This window comes from Patiria miniata, unplaced genomic scaffold (genome assembly GCF_015706575.1).
Source record: "Patiria miniata isolate m_02_andy unplaced genomic scaffold, ASM1570657v1 HiC_scaffold_11, whole genome shotgun sequence".
In the NCBI taxonomy this organism is placed as follows: domain Eukaryota; kingdom Metazoa; phylum Echinodermata; class Asteroidea; order Valvatida; family Asterinidae; genus Patiria; species Patiria miniata.
Genome location: NW_024037049.1, coordinates 6,748,367 through 6,769,190, shown reverse-complemented (window position 1 = coordinate 6,769,190; position 20,824 = coordinate 6,748,367). Strand labels below are relative to the sequence as shown.

At 38.3% G+C, this 20,824-nt stretch overlaps 1 protein-coding gene across 7 annotated transcripts in view; it reads right to left on the bottom strand.

The window, feature by feature from the left end:
- Positions 1–7,119: 7,119 nt before the first annotated feature.
- Positions 7,120–20,824, bottom strand: part of LOC119743276 (3-hydroxybutyryl-CoA dehydrogenase-like) — a 22,185-nt gene continuing 8,480 nt past the window's right edge. For 6 of the 7 annotated variants that reach the window (XM_038219694.1, XM_038219707.1, XM_038219681.1 and 3 more), the window contains 6 exons: positions 20,635–20,740; positions 19,324–19,418; positions 18,811–18,907; positions 17,958–18,056; positions 15,292–15,402; positions 7,120–8,788 (listed from right to left, as the gene is read on the bottom strand). In XM_038219694.1, the coding sequence (XP_038075622.1) occupies positions 8,610–8,788; positions 15,292–15,402; positions 17,958–18,056; positions 18,811–18,907; positions 19,324–19,418; positions 20,635–20,740 (687 nt within the window). In that variant the 3' untranslated portion in view covers positions 7,120–8,609. The remainder of the gene's footprint in view (positions 8,789–15,291; positions 15,403–17,957; positions 18,057–18,810; positions 18,908–19,323; positions 19,419–20,634; positions 20,741–20,824) is intronic. The other variant, XM_038219700.1, reaches the window with a different exon arrangement.

Below are 20,824 nucleotides of genomic sequence, written 5' to 3'. Positions count from 1 at the left end.
TTATGCAAATAACGAATAACTTTCAAAAGCTTCATTGACACACCGCACAAGTAGCATCACGTGGAACACGGCTACTATCAACCAATTTAAAGTTAAATAAACAGTTTCATATTTAATGAAAATTAAAAGGTAAAAATGCAATGCAAAATGAACAGTTTTACAGATGGGTACTGTAAATAAAATAAAATTTAAAAAAATTGGTTTATATAGAAACATTCTGATTTAAATTTTAAAAATCCAATATTTTGTTGATTAAAAAAAATAATAATAATTTTAACCAAGCTACAAATGTTATCACCAAGCTACGTACATAACATGCTTTATGACCATTATTATTTATATCATAAAATAGGGTAGTGAAATATCCATGGTAATCATGTGGTCATGCATCACTAAGGTCCATTGTCTTGACAATTGTATGATGTGAAAACATCATGTATGATGGTTGGGATGAAACATTATGAGCACATGCAGACTTTAGATTAGGCCAAAAAAAAAAGTCTCCGGTTTCTGGTATGGAGCTTGCCCAAAAAGTGGTGCGGCGACGCGACTTTTTTTTTTTTTTTTTTTACCTGATTTTTTTGCTTCAAATGTCGGCTGATGACTGCAAATGGTGCCCGACTAAACTTAGTGCAAATATATGGGAGTCCAGAGAGGCCACATAAAGCTTATTCTCGACCATAACCCAATTTAAAAATTGTGCAGCAGCAGGATTCCAGTCAAACCAGTGAGTTTGGCGGTTTTGAGACATCATTTTTCATTGAAAAAAATACTTTTTCATTTTGCCGACGCGCATGGCTACGGCGACGCGCGCGCATACCAGAAACCGGAGACTTTTTTTTTGGGCCTTAGGAAGGTTCAAGGGATATTTAACTTGAACACGAGAACAAACATAAAGGATTTCTGTGAATAGATGATCTCAATCATTCAGAATTCAACACCTTATACACCCAACACCTTTCACATGTCTACTTGCCCTTTCAACATGGTTCACAGTGGCATACTGGCATATATCTCCCACCGCCTATCTCATCATTGCAGGTTTATTATGTAAATTGCCAACCTGGTGCTGCATGCAGGCCTGCAAATCCCCAAGGTTGGGAGGTGGACTGCTGAAAACTCTGTCCTTTATAAAATAGTTTGGAACGCATCTTGAGTTGCAACACAAGTCCATCAATTGAAAGAAGAAAAAAAACATTCAGATTAGTTGATTGTCCCTCTTAACATATACAGGGACACCCTGTATATGTTCTCAGTTATGGTGGTGTGTCTTGCATCCACATCGCTGTTTTAAGTTGCTGGGTTTTTTCAGTAAACCAAAGTACAGTTGATAAGAAATTGTAAAAAAGCTGCATATGTATTAAATATTCCAACAGTATTGGATGCACAATGCACTAAATCATTCTTCGGGATCATTTACCCCTAAAATATTTCAAAAGACCATTTTAGCTCCCTGAAGGCTTGGATCTTGATGCTGCCATTTCGGCGCAAAGCAGCTAAACTCACAGTGACCATCTGTGCCCTAACATGCACGCATTGGTTGGTCAAGCAATATAAGTGACAGTGTCTTGTCCAAGGTCAGCTACACCACAAACCCCTTCAGAAATGGCTCGCACACACAATCCGTAGAATTACCCACAAATCTTGAGTTTGATGCTGCAGACCACAAGACAATCCACACATGATTACTAAAATCCTGAAAATGCACCAACTTTGAATTCAGATGGATTAAAATATGAATTGAACTCAAATATTCGAATAAACCATGAAATTTGTAGGCTTGAGAGTATACATGTACATGACGCCAATGGGCATGACTCTGTGTAAAGTCAACTCGGTAAAAATAGTAAAGTCTGTCCTGAGCCAATATGGCCCATGAGGCCGGCGTTTATCTCCGGTTTCAGTAGCATGAAAAGACTAAGACCATTTGTATTGCCCCTGGATGGGATGCCAGTCCAGCGAAGGGTACTCCCCAGCTGATGCCGGTACCCATTTATACTCCTGGGTGGTGGAGATAGGCAAATGGGAATGAAGTGGCTTGCCCAAGGACACAACATATGACCAGCAGCTGGATTCAACCCCCTGACCCTGAGTCACAAACCCTAACCCCTAAGCTACACTTCCCCTCAAAAAGTCAACTCGGTACACATTGCAATTTTAGTTTCCCTGTGGGTTGGGACTTTCGTTATGCACTGATATTTGAATTGTCAATGGCAATTCGCTCTTTTCACACTTCCGCCATGGGCATGCAGAGCCTCGATCTGGCAACTTTACACAATACATATAGCTGGTTCGGTGATTCCTGTGTCGGGGTTTAGATCACTGAACCGGCTTTTTTTTTATTGTGTAAAGTTGCCAGATCAAGGCTCTGCATGCCCAATGGTGGAGTGTAAAAAGAGCGAATATGGTATGGTACCACATCTGGTTCCTATGTACCAACATGCACATTGAAATCTCTAGCATATCATCAACAATTATGGTGTCAAAATACAATGTATGTTAGAAAGACATTTATTAGCTGTTTTGGAGTACATACTCCGAAACAGCTCTTGTTTTCGTTAATGTTTTTCCCCTGTTTCCCCCCCCCCCTTTTTTTTTTTCTTTTTCAGACTCCTTTCCTTCTACCCATACACTTTGGCACTTTCGTAAATCCGATCGACTTCAGACTTGGCACACACTTAAGCCACCATCTGAAGATGTATGCTGAAGATTTTGTCATATTATGTCACATTAAAGATGTTTTTTTTTCTCCATAGGTTTTTTTAGTGACATTTTTAGTGACATGAATTCATGATGAAACATTTTGTCATCACGTCACAGAGCCATTCCAAAAACAGACGAAACAGCTTGTGTTCACACACGAACACATTTCTAGTTTGTTTGGGTTGTTTTGTTTTTAAATTAAATTTTGTGTCTCCAGTCAGGGTTAGGCGCTGGACAAATGCATTAATCACCTCACACAATATGGTTACACAGGTCGCATTGTGGTAACAAATAAAAGCACTTCAAGTAGTTTGGCATCATAATCCTAATACACACACTTGTACATCATCATGCAATGTTTGTAATTTCTACTCTCTACCAGCACAAATTGAATCATTTCAATCTTCTGCCACCCGAGTTATTGATTCCATCCCTTCTCTTTTGGAAAAGTTTTTTAATAGGCATCCCTTTTTATTTCTTTGGTATTCATTTCCGACCGACCCTATTAAAAACACCTTTTTTATTTCCACCTTCCTGTCTGGAACCCCATCAACACCAAAAAAAACCCCCAAAACATAATGACAAACGGGGGCCGCCCGACAGTCCGAAGGTCCGATAGTCTGAAGGTCCGATAGTGCAAAGGTTCTTTAGTCCGAAGGTTCGATAGTTTGAATGCACAAAATTTCCATAAGAGGGGGTTGGTTAGTCCGAAAGTGAAATAAGGTTTGTTAATCCGAACATTTGATGCAATAGTCTGAAGGTTCATTAATCCGAAGGTTCATTAGTCCGAAGGTTCGGTAGTCCTAATTTAGAATAAGGCTAATCAGTCCGAAGGTTCAATAGTCCGAAACGAAAATAAGGTTCAATAGTCCGAAGGCTCGTTATTCTGAATTGACAATAAGGTTGATAGTCCGAATCGACAGTAAGGTCCGATAGTCCTAAGTGTCAGACTGACGAACCATATTGTCCATTCGGACTATCGAACCTTATTGTCAAATCGGACTATCGAACCCTACCGTACATTCCGACTATTGAACCTTATCATCTATTCGGACGCTAACAGAAACGCTCGCGAAAACCATCAACGCATCACATCGAGCTTTGCTACGCACTCAACATCAGATACCCCGAACGCATCACCAATGTTGAACTTTATCGCCAAACCAAAATTCCACAGGCATCAACAACCCTTCGCAAACACCGCCTACAACTGATTGCACACGCAACCAGGCGTGACACACCCCTCTAATTGCTCTTGGACAAAAACAACCAACCTACAGAACCATACCGAAGAGGTGGCGCACTTATGCGAGCCTATCAACAGCAACTTCTGGACGACCTGAGGAGGGTTGGTACGGACCTGACTCAACTACACCAAGCTCACAGTAGAAACGAACAATTAATATGTTATATTGCAGCCACTAAGCTATCCAACGTTATTGTCAATTCGGACTATCGCACCCTATCGTCTATTGGGACTATTGAGCCTTCGGACTATTGGGCTGTAACCATAACAAACTAGACATTCACGTTTGTTGAGTTACAAACGCAGGGTGATCGGGCAGACAACTATTTGTTGTGGATCCATTTGTTTTAATTTCAACCAAAAAATGCGTCCCTTGGGGCTTAAATAAATTCCTTATACATTTTATTTACATGTACACGTTACTCTCGGTTAGATGACGTCATCAGTTAAAAATTTGCAAATATGTTGATTTGTTGATATGTTGATAAAGATAAATATCATGAAGTGACAAGAATGTCTGTAAAATCTTAAATTTACAATGAACGTACAAGTATGTGTACTGATACCACCCAACTTTCGGTTTAAAGATGTCACAGCATTAGGAAGCCCAATGTCAACATTGTACCTGATATCAGTACTTGTGCCACAAACATCGCCACTGATTAAAAAAATGAAAACTGACGTTGCAAATTCTCCCTATTATAACATCCTGAAACGTTTTTTGTCTATTTTCAAAAACGTACGTACACGATAAATGGCAATTGACCAAATAGCCCCAAGTCCAATTATCCAAATTTTCAAGGGCTATGGTATGAAGAATTTTAAAAGCCAACTAGGGGCAAAATTTAGGCCAACTATGTATTCACATTGACGTAGCTTTTATTGACAGTGCCTAGACTTGAAAGCTGTTGTAGAATACTCACACAATGTACAACCATACAACTCACAGGTTAATAAACATTGAGATAAAGCAGTGGGTGGTATACGTAGTTTGAATTCTGTATATACATGTAAACCGGCAATGTTACTTGCATGTCTTGAGAAATCAGACAACCATAACCTTTATTATCACTTTCACATGGGAGCTAAGTAGCTAGGGACAATATCCCCACAATACTGCCTGCTTCCATTATAGGGTTTACCAGCTACTTAAACACTTGAATCTCACATATTTGATGGAAATATACCTTATTTTCATTGAACAATATCTTTGGGCTTAATATCAATATCAAATTTCCAACAATAGTTATCTTTTTGAGTGCAGTGTAATTCAGGGAGTGTTGTATTCTGATGATTCTATTTTGTTGGTGGCAAGCTGAAATGCTGAAATTCCAATTATAAATTTGAAATAACGTATATTCCTTATACTGAAATTTTGCTTTAAAATCAGGCATAGACATTAAACAAGGGTTACAACCCATTTTGCCTTGAATTTCTTATTTAGATAAAGGGCAAATGCAAATATCTTATAGATATACTGTCTGTGCTATTTTCGAGTTTCACCTTTGTATTTTTAAATTGCCATTTTTTTTTGGCATTACAAAAGTTACTCACTTTTGAATGAGACACCCAATGAAAACATTGGCCCTCGTTTAGCAATGGAATAATTACTTTGCACATTTCAAATTATTTGCATCCTGACAATTGTTGACTGTTTCCTGCCTCCCTATCAACAATTTAGGGAGGGCAGACCTGCTTGTGCACAAAAGCAACCCACAATACAAGTCTATTTTCAGAGGGTTCCAGACGTCCAGAATTTTTTTTTTTTTTAATTTTATTTTTTTTAGCAGCAAAAATAAACAGGAATCAAATCATTGAAGAGCACAAACAACACGTTTTATGGATGAATTTTGTTATAACAATCATGGCAATCAATGATAAATACTGAATAGCTTCATAGTTTGATTAATTTCATCCTTCAATCTCCTCATGCAGGGAATGCTGATACTGATATGACTTAAGCACTAAGACGAATAACTGTTATATTAATAATGAAGCCCAATGATGTTGTGGCATTAAATTAAAGTTCATGTACATATCTTTCCATTGAATTTCTATGATACAACTGTTAAGGTAGCTGCAAAAACCAATATAACAATACATTTGGCCTGGCATGAAACCCTAGCGGTGCAATTTGCAAGGCTTTTCTCCTATTTGATCTAATATACGAGCTTTGAAGATATTGTTTCGCACAAAATATCAAGGTGATAAAGATAGGTAAAAGTCTTCATGTTTGACTGTGTTTTGAGGTCAATAAATTATTATCTTGCATATTTTAATATAGGTTTTCCCGGCCAATTTCCTAAAATTTTCATTAAGTTCTGGAAATCGGTCATTCATTTTCGTCTGAATTTGAGAATCGCTCTGTACACGTGTTTCATTTTTGTTTCCAGAGCATTCGATTTCATTTCAGTTCAATCAATTAAGTGATTGAGCAGCACCTTTCATTTATGTCCATTCACATTCCTTTATAACACTTCTTTTTCGCTTTTAGAGGGCGATTTCAAACATTCACCATTCTATTTCACTTTTAGTTTTAAATGCCATCGGCACCAGATACAATTAAGGGTTTCTTTTTCATTAACCGTCAATCAAATTAGCTGTACCTGAAATCAGTTTTAAAAAGGTATGCTTGCGTAAATGAATGCACAGATAACGTAATTGGTCGTCTGTTTCTCCAAACCGAATGCACGTACAATGAAAACGATTGGTTTTTCATTGTATTGAAATGAATTAAAGGCATGCATTCAAATTCAGATGAAAACGAATGACCGATTTTTAGAAGTGAATGACCATTTCAGGAAATTGGCTGGGAAACCTATATTATGCAGGATTCTATACGATGTAATTAGACCCTGGGATGTACCAATTGTTTCATGGTATAATCTACATGTAATATTTGTCTACATTATGATCGAATCTCTCAATTGTTAAGCATGAGAAATAAAACCATTGAAGCAGGAATGCCAATGCTCACCCCCACCTGCAATAACCCACTAACTGGCTATCCTTCTGCATTACTGACTGGTCCCATTGATAGGAATATATTTTTAGATGATATGAACAGGTGTGCCTCTCCATTTTTTTGAGTGAGGAGTCCAACTTTTCCTGTCTATTAACAAACATTAAATATTGCACTAATTAGGCATTCATTTCCACACAACAAAAAATACCGTATGTTGTTCTCTTAATAAAAAAAAATGCAATTTAACATAAAATAAACCAAGCTATTCAAATACAAGAGACATACCGTGCTTTTTTTTTTAACAAACAGAGTCAGTTATTTAAAATTCTATACATACATATAACATGATACATTTTTTTTTTAAAATAAACAGAGAATACTGCATGTTGTTATCTTTAAAAAAAATACAATTTAACATAAAATAAACCAACCTCTGCAAATACAAGAGACATACCGTGCTTTTTTTTTAACAAACAGAGTCAGTTATTTAAAATTCTATACATACATATAACATGATAAATTAAACTTTTATTTTAGAAGCATATTATGCTTAGTTACTTTTGGTCAAACAAAAATTTTGAAATGAAAAAATTCAACAGAAAAAGGTATTGAGCCTTTTTTTACAGAAGGTCCGTCCTGAAGCATGGATATGATTAGAACAATGAAACAAATGCAATTTGGTCCATTCATGCCATCATTAAGAACATTAATGTATACTGTAAAAAAATTGTTGAGCAAAACATACATGCATTCCACTTTAAAGATTAAACAGAAAATGCATCATAAATGTCCTGCCAGACTTTCACACATCAGTATTTGCCCCCTCCCCCCCCCCCCCTAAAACCTCAATGACTTGGAAAACAGGGTTTGAGGATATTTACTTGCTACTTTTTGTTGGAATGACTTGGAACAAAAACCAGGGTTTTTTTTAGGGGGGGGGGGCTGGGCATTGTTCTTTGGATTTTTGGTGGGGAGGGGAAGGAGGCTGGGCCAACAAGATCAATTTGATTATTCAACTTATTGATCTCTGTGTCAGTTAGCTGGTAACATTTTTCTGCTTGATTAATCGAAAACCACTTTGAAATGTGTGACAAACCTTTCTCACGCCACAAAAAAACCTAGTCTGATGGCCAATGATTGATTTTTACAACTTCTGTTGTTGGCAACACAATTGATAGGTGGCTGACAAGCAATTATAATGTGATGGCTGAGAAAATACTTCCATTTGAAGGAGCAATTGGACCATGTCTAAAGAAGAATGACTAGGTTCTTTATTTTTTTCTTAGAGAACCTTAAGAATCCCTAAGTTTGCTTTTGACAAAAGAGCAGACACTGCTTACAGCTAGAAAAATGAAAATATCAATGCTGAGGATCAGCCACATCTGTACAAGTCTCTGACCCATGGTCAGTCATGCTTGACCAGGTTCACGAGGCAGTTAGAGGTAAATTTCCTAATGAACATTGCTTCTGATGTGTCATTGAATAGCAAAAACTCATACATTGTACTGTGTTTTGATAAGCATACTATTGAAGCTTGCTCAGCCTGACTTGATCAGGTCAATCAGGTCCGCCTACTTTACCTATCCTGCTGGATCGTCAAATTGGCATAACAAAGGCCATTTGTTATACGATGCCAATTGAGCAGTAATTAAGGAAAGCATATTATCTGCTGATAGTCGATATTGAAGCCTGCCCTTATGAAGTGTAGACCCTGATAGTCTCTGTGATCTCCTTCCGACAAATGGGACAGAAATCCCTGCGATTCATCAGTGATTTTGCACAATCGTGGCACGTAACCAGATGGTGGCAAGGGCAGAGAAGGCAGTCTCTGGGCCTGTCCATACAGATAGCACAGTCACGGTCAACAACAGTGGCTGAGAACGACCAAAAGGTTAATGAAAAACAAAATTAGTAAAGAACAATGAGTGGAACATTGAATAATGAGTGAAACGATGAAACAATGAGTAGCAAATTGCTTAACATTTAACTGAAGTAAAAAAACCTTTAACATTGGAAACTGATTTGCTTTCATGAACATCTAAAGTGATGAATAATGGCTTGTCTATTTGAATAAAAACTTTGTGAAAATTTGCCCTTTTAAGGAAAAAAAAGTATAAAATGATTATTCACATAAGGTTATTACTGTGTTTTAATGAGAAACAAATGAATATGAACTAAACACATGAATCATGAAAAACCTCTAGACAAAACCCTTTGCATACTGTGAATGTATGAATAAGGAAAGTATTGATTTTTTTCCAGTTTAGGAGCAGACTTTCTTCTGTGAGGTCATCGCAAATTTTCAAGGATGTGGTTAAAGTGATGAGTCCCTTTTGCTACAAAAAATGTGAAGCACTTTTCATTAACAGAAAAAGAATGGAATCTGTTCATTACATTCAGGGCTTTTATTAAGGGAATAAATATGTGCTTGGCTGGTTTTAAACAAGTTCGTTTAAAACCTGCTTGGGGCCGGCGAGGGTCACTATCTGCAACCAGGCCCCTAGCTGGTTTTAAACATACATGTACTTGTTTAATACCAGCCAAGCACATATTTATTCCCATTCATAAATACCTTTTGGTCAAAAAGTCAAAAGTCATTTTGTTCAACAATTACGCCTCATGTTTTGTGAAACACTCGTCTGGTCGTGTCCATGGTATGTGCCTCACGCACCTAGTGCTAAAAATCTCCTTTTATGGAGATTGGCGCGCCCGTGGCACATATTGGCATGTGCAATGTGGTGCACAATGCAGCAGTGCAGGAGTTTTTGTTGTGTTTACTAAACAAGCTGTTTTATCAGCATTATAAAACCACTCATGTGACAGGCTCTTGACCAATAGGAATGGGTAATCTTTCTCAGGTATTTATGAATGTGGGTGCAACTTCTATGAGATTAAAGGGCATACGATCAACCATGATATCCATGTATTACTAAAAATAAAATGAGCAAAAATGGAGTAGAAGTATGGTGCTTGAGTGGTTCAAAAATTATTGAAATGACAGAAAGCAGTACATTGTATGGCAAAATAGTGTGTCTTCTCTACAACTGATTTCATGTGGTGTTCCTCAAGGGTCTATATTAGGGCCAATTCTCTTCCTCTTGTAAACGATTTACCTAAATCCTCAGATCTTCAGTTAAACTTATTTCATTTGCAGATGATATAAATATATTTATAGTAATAGAGATCAGAAGGAGCAGTAAGTGTCATAAATAGGGAACTGCAATGTGTTTGTAAATAGATAAATTGCAATAGATTGTCAGTTAATTTTAAAAGACATGCTGTATGGTATTTTCAAACAAGGATCTAAATAGAAATCATAACATTGTTTTTAATAATACCTTAATAAGCCAGCACCCGATTTCACGAAGCGCTGCAACGCGTCGCAACTCGAGTTTCGACGTGTAACACGGCGCAACTCGCGACGCGTCGTATCTTCCTTTTCACGAAAGTTGCGATGTGTTGAACGCGTTATAAGTTCCTTGACAACGGCTTAAAACACGTCGCAAGTTAAGACGTGTCTAGCGGTCGTCGCAAAATAAGAAGAGTCATTTCTAAGCCAGTTTTATGCCATAAACATTACATTAACGAGATTATTATACCGACGCAATGTGTGTAAAGTTGTAAATAGAAAATTCATTGAATAATTATGAATTAGACCGGAATATTAGAATTGAAATTTCAAAGTAGCTATACAGTCCAATGAGAGTTTGTTTTCCTTCAAAATTGCATCGCACGGCCGCCATTTTGTTTTACGTTTTAACAAATTTCGAGCTGAGATCCGACGACTCTTTGTTGAATATCAGACGACTATTTACTGTACGCTGACTAAATACATAAAACAGTCACCGAGTTGTGCTATAAATACACCTACGACGCGTCGCACTTACGACGTGTTTTGTGAAATGGATCGCAGGACGCGTCGCAGCTGCGACGCATCGTGGGGATACGACGCGTCGCATCGCTGCGATGCATCGTAAGTTACGAAGAGTTTGATGAAATCGGGTGCTGGTTTGTCAAAACACCTTTCTAAGGGTAATCATATAACAAACTTACTTGGAAATGTTACTGTCAAAAGGTTCATATGTCAATTCCTTGTACCCTTGGTATACTCTGGAAGGTTAAGGATATATTACAAACAGAAGCGCTACTTTCTACAACTGCAACATGGAACACTAGCATGGGGTAATGGCAACTTATCTAATTAAAACAAACTGTTTGTTATACAAAAGAAATCACTCAGGGTAATAAACCATTCAAATTCAAGAGCACACGCTGCACCCCTTGGTCACCAGTTTAATATACACCCTATCCCTGAGTTATATAAATACCACCTTGGAGTCAATATGTTTAAATATGATAGGAATTTATTTCCTGCTTCACTTTCTGGTATTTTCACAAAGAATGAAAACACCCATCAGTGTAATACAAGGAATTCAAGGAACTTGCATTTGTATGGGGTAAGGACATCTAAATATTTATCTACGGTTAAACATGAAGGACCCATTTATTTGTCTAAATAAACTGTTCCAAATGTTTAGCTTATTAATTCAACTGAACAAACTACTTAGTAATAGTAATTAAATAATATTAATGCATGGTAATATTATTACTGTGTTCCTGTCATAATTCATAATTAGTTAAGAAGTTTTATATCTATTTATTTAACTTGAAGTGTGTTTTCTTTTTCGTTAAATTTAAATGTAATTGTTTAATCACGGGTGCCTGGCCAAGTGCAAGCTTGGGCTTTCTGCCAGCCTCCACCATTCATCACCTGAGATTGCTGAATATTGCGTTCACTTTAATTGTTCATTATTGTAAGAATGATGTTTGGAAATAAAGCAGATCAAAGTAAGTTTACAGGGCTTTTGCCTAAAGAAGAAGATTTTTCAGTGACCATTCTCAATTGTTGTTAGTAAATGGTAAATGGTGAACAAGCTGATAAAAAAGACAAACATTATTAGTATGCGTGTGTCTCGATTTAATCTACAATTTAATAATACAATTGGTGTTTAGTAAGCCATTGTATGGCTGTATTGTCTAGTTCCTTTAACCCTAAAAGGGCTGGGTTATTTTGACCATCTCTCAGCCCTAAGATCTCGGCCATCGAGTGACGAAAAATTTGAAAATCGGTACATGCATAGAACAACTTATCATGAACATACCCAAGAAATTTCATGACTATAGGTCAAAGGATTTTGGAATTATGGCTAATTAATTATTCATAGGCACGAATGGTAATTCTGCTCTGTGTACACAACGTATGGGAAAATTTAGTTTGCACGGCGCGTAGCAACCTTAGGTCCGATTTTTATGTTTTTGGTATCAAAAGATGCGCAAGGCTAGAGGCTAAAAAGTCAGTTCAGCCCGGGTCGTGAACAAAAAGATTGTCAAGGCTATTGCGGAAAAAGTTGAGGGGGGGTGGATTCCCCCCCCCCCCCCCCCCCCCCCCCCCCGGCCCCTTTAGGGTTAGGCCCCCCCAAAAAAGTCTCCGGTTTCTGGTATGGAGCTTGCCCAAAAAGTGGTGCGGCGAAGCGGCTTTTTTTTTTATTTTACCTGTTTTTTTTGCTTCAAATGTCGGCTGACGACTGCAAATGGTGCCTGACTAAACCTAGTGCAAATATATGGGAGTCCGGAGAGGCCACATAAAGCTTATACTTGATCATAACCCCATCTAAAAACACGTTAAAATTGTGCAGCAGCCAGTGAGTTTGGCGGTTTTGAGACATCATCTTTTATTGAAAAAAAAACTTTTTCATTTTGCCGACGTGCATGGCTACGGCGACGCGCGCGCATACCAGAAACCAGAGATTTTTTTTTTTTGGCCTTAAGGACTCCTTGCTTGGGCTGTTGTGAAGCAGGCAGTCGCTGGTGATGTGAGCGGCTGTTTGGAGGGCAGCCCCACACTCACAGGCTGGACTAGCAATCAGGCCCATCCGGAGCATGTTTGCCCGGCATCGACCATGACCAGTTCGGCATCTGTTCAGTCTGCACCAAGCTGCTCTGGGTAGGTGACATCCAAGCGGCTTGTTGTTGGGTTTGTCAATGTAGCCATGGAGCCTTGATGTGGACATGGACCATTGTTCCTCCCATTGACGCATCGCCCAGGTTTCCGGGGTGTGACTGTCAGCAGTTATTAGGAGGCTTTGCAGGTGATTTGCAAGCGGTTTCCTAAACTTCAGTCTTGGATTCTGGATTTGGTCGGTGGTTAGATGGCAGAGTAAGTGGTTCTCATTTCTGAGCGCTCTTATAGTGCAAGTTGATGGCATCGTTGTTCTCGTCTGATGGCTGGCGGGCTTTTGCCACTAGTGATTGGCAGATTGTCGACAGGTGTAGATCGAATGCACCCAGACACAAGGCGCATTGTGTTGTTCAGGGCCTTGTCCACTAGTTGGCAATGGCTACTCCTGCACCACACTGGTGCGCAATATTCAGCAGTAGAGTAGGAGAGTGCGAGGGAGGAGGTGCGGAGAACAGAGAAGCTAGCGCCCCAGTTGGTTCCAGCAAGATGACAGAGCAGGTTGTTCCTTGCTTGCACCTTGGGGTATGAGGAGAGTCACTTCCTTGCAGTATACCCTGGGCATCCTCAGACGGCATAGAACTCCCAACTAGTCTCCTACCTATCTACAATTACATTATTAGTAATCCATCGTCAAATGTGCTTTGTGTAAAAGTGTGACAAATCACTACCGGTCTAATACGTTTATTGAAAGCACTAGACTGGATCTGACATGACTGACCCTGACCCAGCAGTCCAGTCAGTATTTTCAGCCATCAACAGTGAAATTCATTCACGAACATGCAACCTGCCTGTCAGAGTAAAACCAAACTGAAGCTGTCAATGAATTCAAACACTCTAACATCATGTTTTTAGGATAAATTCATTCTGACCCATGAAGAAAGCAGTCAATTTGTGGCAATCAATGTCATATAAAGTACTTACTTCTTTGGCTTTGTGTTGAAGGAGCACATTTTGAACATTACAGCATAGAGAATACCAAGTTGTAATAAATACCTTGGACTGTTTACCCATTCCTTTTGATCAACAGCTCATCATGTGGGTGGTTTGAAATACCACTTTGAAATGTTTAATACCGGCCAATAATAAACAAGATCAGTGAAGCATGACACTTTCTGCTTGTCTTTTAATTTTACTTTTTTACATATAATTTTTAAGGAAAAATGTTTCTCCAAGAGTGGTAGGTTTTGAAGTTTGGGGAAATTTGATGTGTGATACAGCGATTATTATAGATTCTTTTTATTTCAAACCATTTTTAGTTTAGAAACAAAGTTATATCTCGAAGACAGATGCTAGAGAGGTTGAAGTAAAAAACATAATGCATATTTAGGTACAGGGTGAACAACTGTCAACACAGCATACATATAGCTGGCCTCATACTGCCACGCACGTACCATCTACTGTGCAAAACCACCATATATTTACGCGTTAAGCGGCCATAACATGACGGTACCAGTAATGCAAAGTGCATGAGCATAAATAGCTTTGTACCTTAAGTCACCGCAAACATATTTTCACACAGTTTTGGGACTCAAGTCTTATTAGCTTTCCACTCGAGTCGAGTCTTCTGATAAGGGACTTGAGTCGAGTCAGGTCATTTGCTCGCAGTGACTCGAGTTGAGTCGAGTCAGTTACTCGAGTCAATTGTGACTCGAGTCCGACTTAAGTTGAGTCATTGACTTTAGTCACTACAACTCTGGGTTTTGGCAAGTGTGAGGTGGCACGCCAAATCTATGACGGACCTGAAACTGTGCACTCACTTGTGCATTTTGGCTTACTTATGCATGCTTGCAAGATACAGATTTGGGCCAGCATTTTTAATAACTCCATCTTGTGAATTCTTGCATTTATGGATCAATGATCAACTGTCTAAAAAAGCAGTGCCCATATAAGTGATGACACCGCATATTGACTTGCAGCAAGGACAATTCACACATAAGCCTGTAAAACATGGTTGGGAAAGAGTTCCATACCTGGACATCACTTGACACCCTGTGCACAAACCCTATGAGACTTGTCTGAAAAATTCTAAGTGTTTTCTCAGTAAAAGCTTCAATATTTTTCTTGCTAAATTTGACTTTTTAGGACATGTTATTGCTTTCTGATTGCTGACAGTCACTGCTGGAAAAAAATAATGATGTCCATGTATGGAATTCTTCCCCAATGGGTAACTTCTTTATCCAAAAATGTAGCAAACGTAGAACACCAACTCAAAGTAATGTAACATAAACAAATCAAGAAATAACACATTCAGGACAAAGATACCAACATGATTTTTAAATAATTTGTCGGGAAAAGCAGATGTACCTTTCCAAGCCAAGAATAAGATCTATGCTAAAACTTCCAAGATGTATGACTCACCACATTCATCATCTTGAGGTGGTGTTAAGTTGCCACCGTGTCCAAGATGAGGCATTCCCCGATCTGGTATTCCCAGCATACCATGCTGTCGTAGTAACTGCTGCCTGCGTGCTAGGATTAAAAAAATCAAATAACTAACAAACAAAAACTAAAGCCAGGAAAGTATTGTTTCTTTTATTTGTTTGATTGTTTGTTTGTATTCATAAGATTATTTTTTTGCGTCGGGGTGATGTAAATCAAATTAGGTTTTGCCCTTCATCGACGTATTAACACTGTATACTCAGTGTATTACCTTCTGGGACTCGAATCCACGACCTCCAGGGGCCATATTCATGAAACCTTACTAACTTAGCAACCAACTAGGCCTTAGTAGGACACTAAAATGCCTAGTAGTCTACTATGGAGTTGACACCTAAATTGTTATTCATGAAACCTTACTAAGAACCTTGCTAACTAGTTACATACTAGGAGAATTTAGTTGCATATGTGAGTAACTAGAATCGGGTGCTTTTTGGTGGAGTGGGCATGTATGGAATGTGATGACAACAGATACAATAGTGCGACAGATGTATTAGGCTAATCCATGTCCAGCACTTGCGTGGATTAGCAAAAAGAAAGGAAAAAGGGCCCATATTTATTGTAGTGTACTGCATTTAATTTAATCAATATCAAATTCTCTAGCAATTGCATATAAAGCTAAGTTATCAGACATGGCTACAAAAAGGGCAAGGAAGGCAAATGATTCTAAAGAAGAGAACTCTATATGGCAGACAAGTATCAGGAATTAAAAGATATTATTGATGCTAAGCATAAGGATGCAAACACTAACAAGAAAAAGAAGGATCATTGTATGATTTAAAAATTGAATTATCCAAATTAAAATCTGAGTCAAGAGAGTGCCTGTCGAGTACCGGTATGTGAAAGTCCAAGAAGGCAACTGGAGGGGGAAATAGTGCTGCAACTGATCCTCAAAGTTCGGTTCGGTTCGGTTCGGTTTTTTTTCTCCGAACTTCGGGGTTCGGTTGGGGTTCGGTTCGGCTTCGGAAGTGCATACGTAATATACATGTCTATACAATGTATTAGGTTACAATGAAAAGCATACATAGGCCGTTCCCCTGTTCGAACAAACACGTATGTACCGCGCACGTCTGACAGAAATAGGCACTGCAATTTCCACATGCTATTCAACACAAGGTGAAGGATGAATCTTGTTTTTGTTATGTAAGCAAAAGTCTGTTATAATTTGACTTGATGACGTTGAGAAATGAACATCATAAATTGCTACCGTGTTACCTATCGCAGCCCTATCGGGCCCAGCAACTATGATAAAATTGGCGATCGACGTAGGGCCCGACATCTGACTTAAGAAAACAAATTCCACTTTAAAATTATTAGACAGACCTAACTAGTTGGTTCTCAATAAACAGGTATGTCATAGATAGAGGGTAGGGTTTTGATTTTTTTTAGGGAAATTTGGGGGTAAAATGACGATGACAGCGCGGCAACACAACACGCAACCCGAAAATAAAGATGGTGATCACAACGCGATGTACCATGAGTACACACGGCGCGCTGAATCGCAAGGTACAAACAGCGCAGGAAAATCGTGATTTCTACCTCAAGAAACTGTTAAATATTGCAAAACGGGTGTCATTAGAATTGAGGAGTCTGCTTTTGATTATAAAGGTGATTTTTTTTTAGCAATAAAAAACATTTTTGACTCTAATTTGATCAAAACAAAACAGGGGCCCTACGCTACACGATCGCCATAACATTTTCCCACACGTGCTGCCGGGTTTTCTCGACGAGTTCCGTCCCATCCGAGCAAGCCCTGATGAGCACTAAAAACTTGTCTCGTGGCAATAATTGCTGAATAGTTTTGTTCTAAGAACAAACAGGTCCTTTTACTGTGCCAAACTTATGAAATCATAATTATTTTTTAGCAACAAGCTGACAAGTAGCTACCGTATAAAATAATAACTTTTCGATTCACGACTGCCATGAATATTCATATTGTGGACGGATCCATTAATTTCGTAAAGTGGTGTGTCACCCTCTTTTGGGAGATTACATCGTTTTTCGTATTCATTCTTAACGAAAAGAAGAGAAAAGTTTCAGACTCCATAAAAAGATTTTTTTTTAATTCTGATACGGTGAAAAAAAACGAAAATGCTGGTGAATTTGGCCGAGGAAAGCACACCCTTCACCACAATTGGTTTGGTCCAACCGTACTACGTCACGCTGGAACATGGAGCAGCAGCGCAGGGCGTGAGATATTGACCACGCTGGATGAATGCAATGCACGCGTTTCATTGAGAAAATCGCAAGGCGCTAGCAATGTTTCATGAATACCAACTAGCTACTAACCAGGCTTAGTAAACAACTACATGCCTTTTTAGTAACCAACTAGGCTTAGTAAGGTTTCATGAATATGGCCCCTGCTTTCTAGTGCGGATGTCTTACCACTCGACCACCGAGCTAATGGGATCGGCTGGCTGTTTGTTTGGAAAGTCTTATGAGAATTAAAACCCTTGATGCAACTGAAAAATATGAATTTGACCGACTGCATATGACTTTACTTATAATATGCTTATAATCTCCAATTTTACTGTCAATGTGGTAACTACTATACAAGACATTAGAAAGTATTAGGATATGAGAGTTACCTAATTTTCTGGAGTTTATTTGCTCGGGTGTCAGGATAAGTGCCTCTCTGCCTGACCTGAAAAACAGTGTTTTTCCAATGCCTTCTAGAAACTGCCTCACTAGATGGAAGAAGTCAACAAGAATGTCAAGAACACTTGAATAGATAAGCTTAAAGAAATCATTATGCAGAATGCATTCATGAAATCTTCACAACAGCCTTAATTGTACATTTCCTTTTCAAAGTCCACTTACACCCCAAAAGTTTCTATACTTGTGAAAGCATGGCCAAAAATGTAAACATTTAATGATCCAATTTGGACAAACCTTAATATAACCTGTTTGCACTCCTTGCTGGAACAGTGCGTGACACTGTGAACTACTCATGAGAGCCAGTGAAGAACACAGTGAGTGTGTGTGCGCACTGGATTGGGTGGGTGGGCCGTCACCGCTCTATGGGAAAGTTTTTTATTGTTAGGCAAATTAGGACCGAGTTATGGGGACTTTCTGCTGTCCCCACAGCGTCTTTAGTCCCCATAGTGCCATGGGACAACTCGTGTGTGGTCCCCACAACTATGGAACAAGTATGGGTATGCCTGTGGTGCAGAGTGCACATCATCATTTTGGATCTGAATATACATGTACACCATCTTACAGCATCTTCACATGACACAAACACACTTGAGCATGGGGCATACAGCAGCTCAACTGTCCTCAACAATGTTTAATCATTCTCATTATTAAGTCACTACTTCTTCTTAGAATTATAATCTTAATTTGTATAGCTGTGTTTTATAGTTGAAAATCAGGCTTTTTTAGTTTTTGCAACATCAGCCTGATTTTCTCATATCCAGTGCCATTTGCACACATACGTACCTTTTTCAACACACTTCTGATCAGTGAAAGCAGTTGGGTTTATCTCCACTTCTGGCACAGCGTAAACGGGGTGTAAAAAGCGCAATCCCATTACCCTCTATGAGAACATACAAAAGAAAAGTGGTTTCTCACTTACTGTTTCTGTGCATTTTTGTCCATCATTCACTGAGCATAGACAGTGAATCCAAAACGGGGTTGATACAAAAAAGTGGTAGATGTTTGGTAAAAATAAAACTTTGAGGAAATTGAATGGTAGTAAGGTGTCAGCACGCCAAGAACAAAAACAAGCACTACTGCCTAAAAGTCTGACTCTCCCACAGAAGGATTCTATGAGCAAGAAACTATAATTTTAAGAAGAAAAGTAAGAGATGGCAAATGTCCGAAATGAACATTATTTCCACCTTCAAGAAGGCCAAAAGCTAACACAAAATTGTAAAATTTGTTTATTTTTCTAAAAAAATATCTGTCCCAATTTTCATCATGTGATGAAGATAACTCATCATGATCAAGTACCTCGGGGTAGGCAGCCTTGACTGCTATTTCTCGTATATCAAGATTGAGAGTATTAGTGCTGATGACTGCATCCTGACTACACAGATGAGATACCTCTGCAAACAGGAAAAAAAATCAGCAAAAATGAAACAGTAAGGCCAAGAAAAATAAAAACATCTGTTTTCGATTATACAATGTATGCCATTTCAAAAATACATATATTCAGCCCAAAATGTTTACTTTTGCTATGAAAAACTGTCCCCAAAACTCAGTAAGGCTGACGATACTTACTGAACATGCAGATTTTAAGTTATGCACAGGACTAATTGCATAACATTAAGCATGAAGGAATAACAACCAACACGGTCTGTATTGTATGGCAGCCATCAAGTTTGGAAAAGATACTACGCTGTGTTGCTACAAGTACAAAGTTAAGAATTTTGAAATAAATACATTGAAATAATTTTGAAAAGTATTGTATTGTATTGTACTTTGACAAGTACAAAGTTAAGAATTTTGAAATAAATACATTGAAATAATTTTGAAAACAGGAAATACATACATGGAAAAGAAAGAAATCAACTTTTGTGAAATAATGCGCAGAAATACTCTTTCCAAAGATATTTTCATGGCATTTTTACAATGATGATATACAACCATAAATGCAATGTAGGCAATGTAGGCCGTGTAGCTCCAGTGTTGTAGACTGTTCACGGTCCTTCAATCAATATTCTGGCTAATTATCTATTAGCAGCGAGAATCACTCAACTATTACAAATGCCGCATGTGCTTTCACCAACCCAAAGGAAAACGTGCCCATTGCATCATGAAATAAAGTGCGTTTCTTACCAAATTCATTGATTGTAAATCAACAGAGTTTTAACAAAATGACCAGCAAAAATGTTCTAAAGTGGTTTTTTTTTTACATAAACAGGTTGTTGAGGGGCGTATTGGGTAAGACAGAATTGATGGAATGATAGCATTTTCATGTCCTTTTTATTTTAAATAAGTGCCTTTTAAAATTTTAGTGTTGGGCCATAAAAATAATGTCAGTTGGATAACTGGAAGTATTGTATTTGTTTGTTTCTTTGTTTGTTTGTTTGTTGGGGTTGTTGGGGTGTTTGTTTGTTTGTTTTCGTTGCCTAATTGCTTATATTTCACGTCAGGATTGGACACCATTCCCAAATAAAACACATTTACACGCAGAATAATACTCACAGTATTTTTTAAACTGAAAGAAACAAAGTCTTCACAACAGATACATATGTTACACAGCAAAGTTGAGCCAATGGTTGACTTTTGTAAGAAGTTTGAATGGGGCACTTGCCATACCTCTAATTAGGTTTTGCTTGATTTCTAGATCTTCAATGACTGCTTCAAAGATGTATTCTGCATCCCTGACTACTTCCTCAAGCCTGCTGATACACAAAACCTGGCCCTGTAACATCAAAACAGTCAACTTAATTGACTGGATGGCTCAACTCCCAGAAACCAAATAAACACTGTGTGGTTAGGGGTTGAC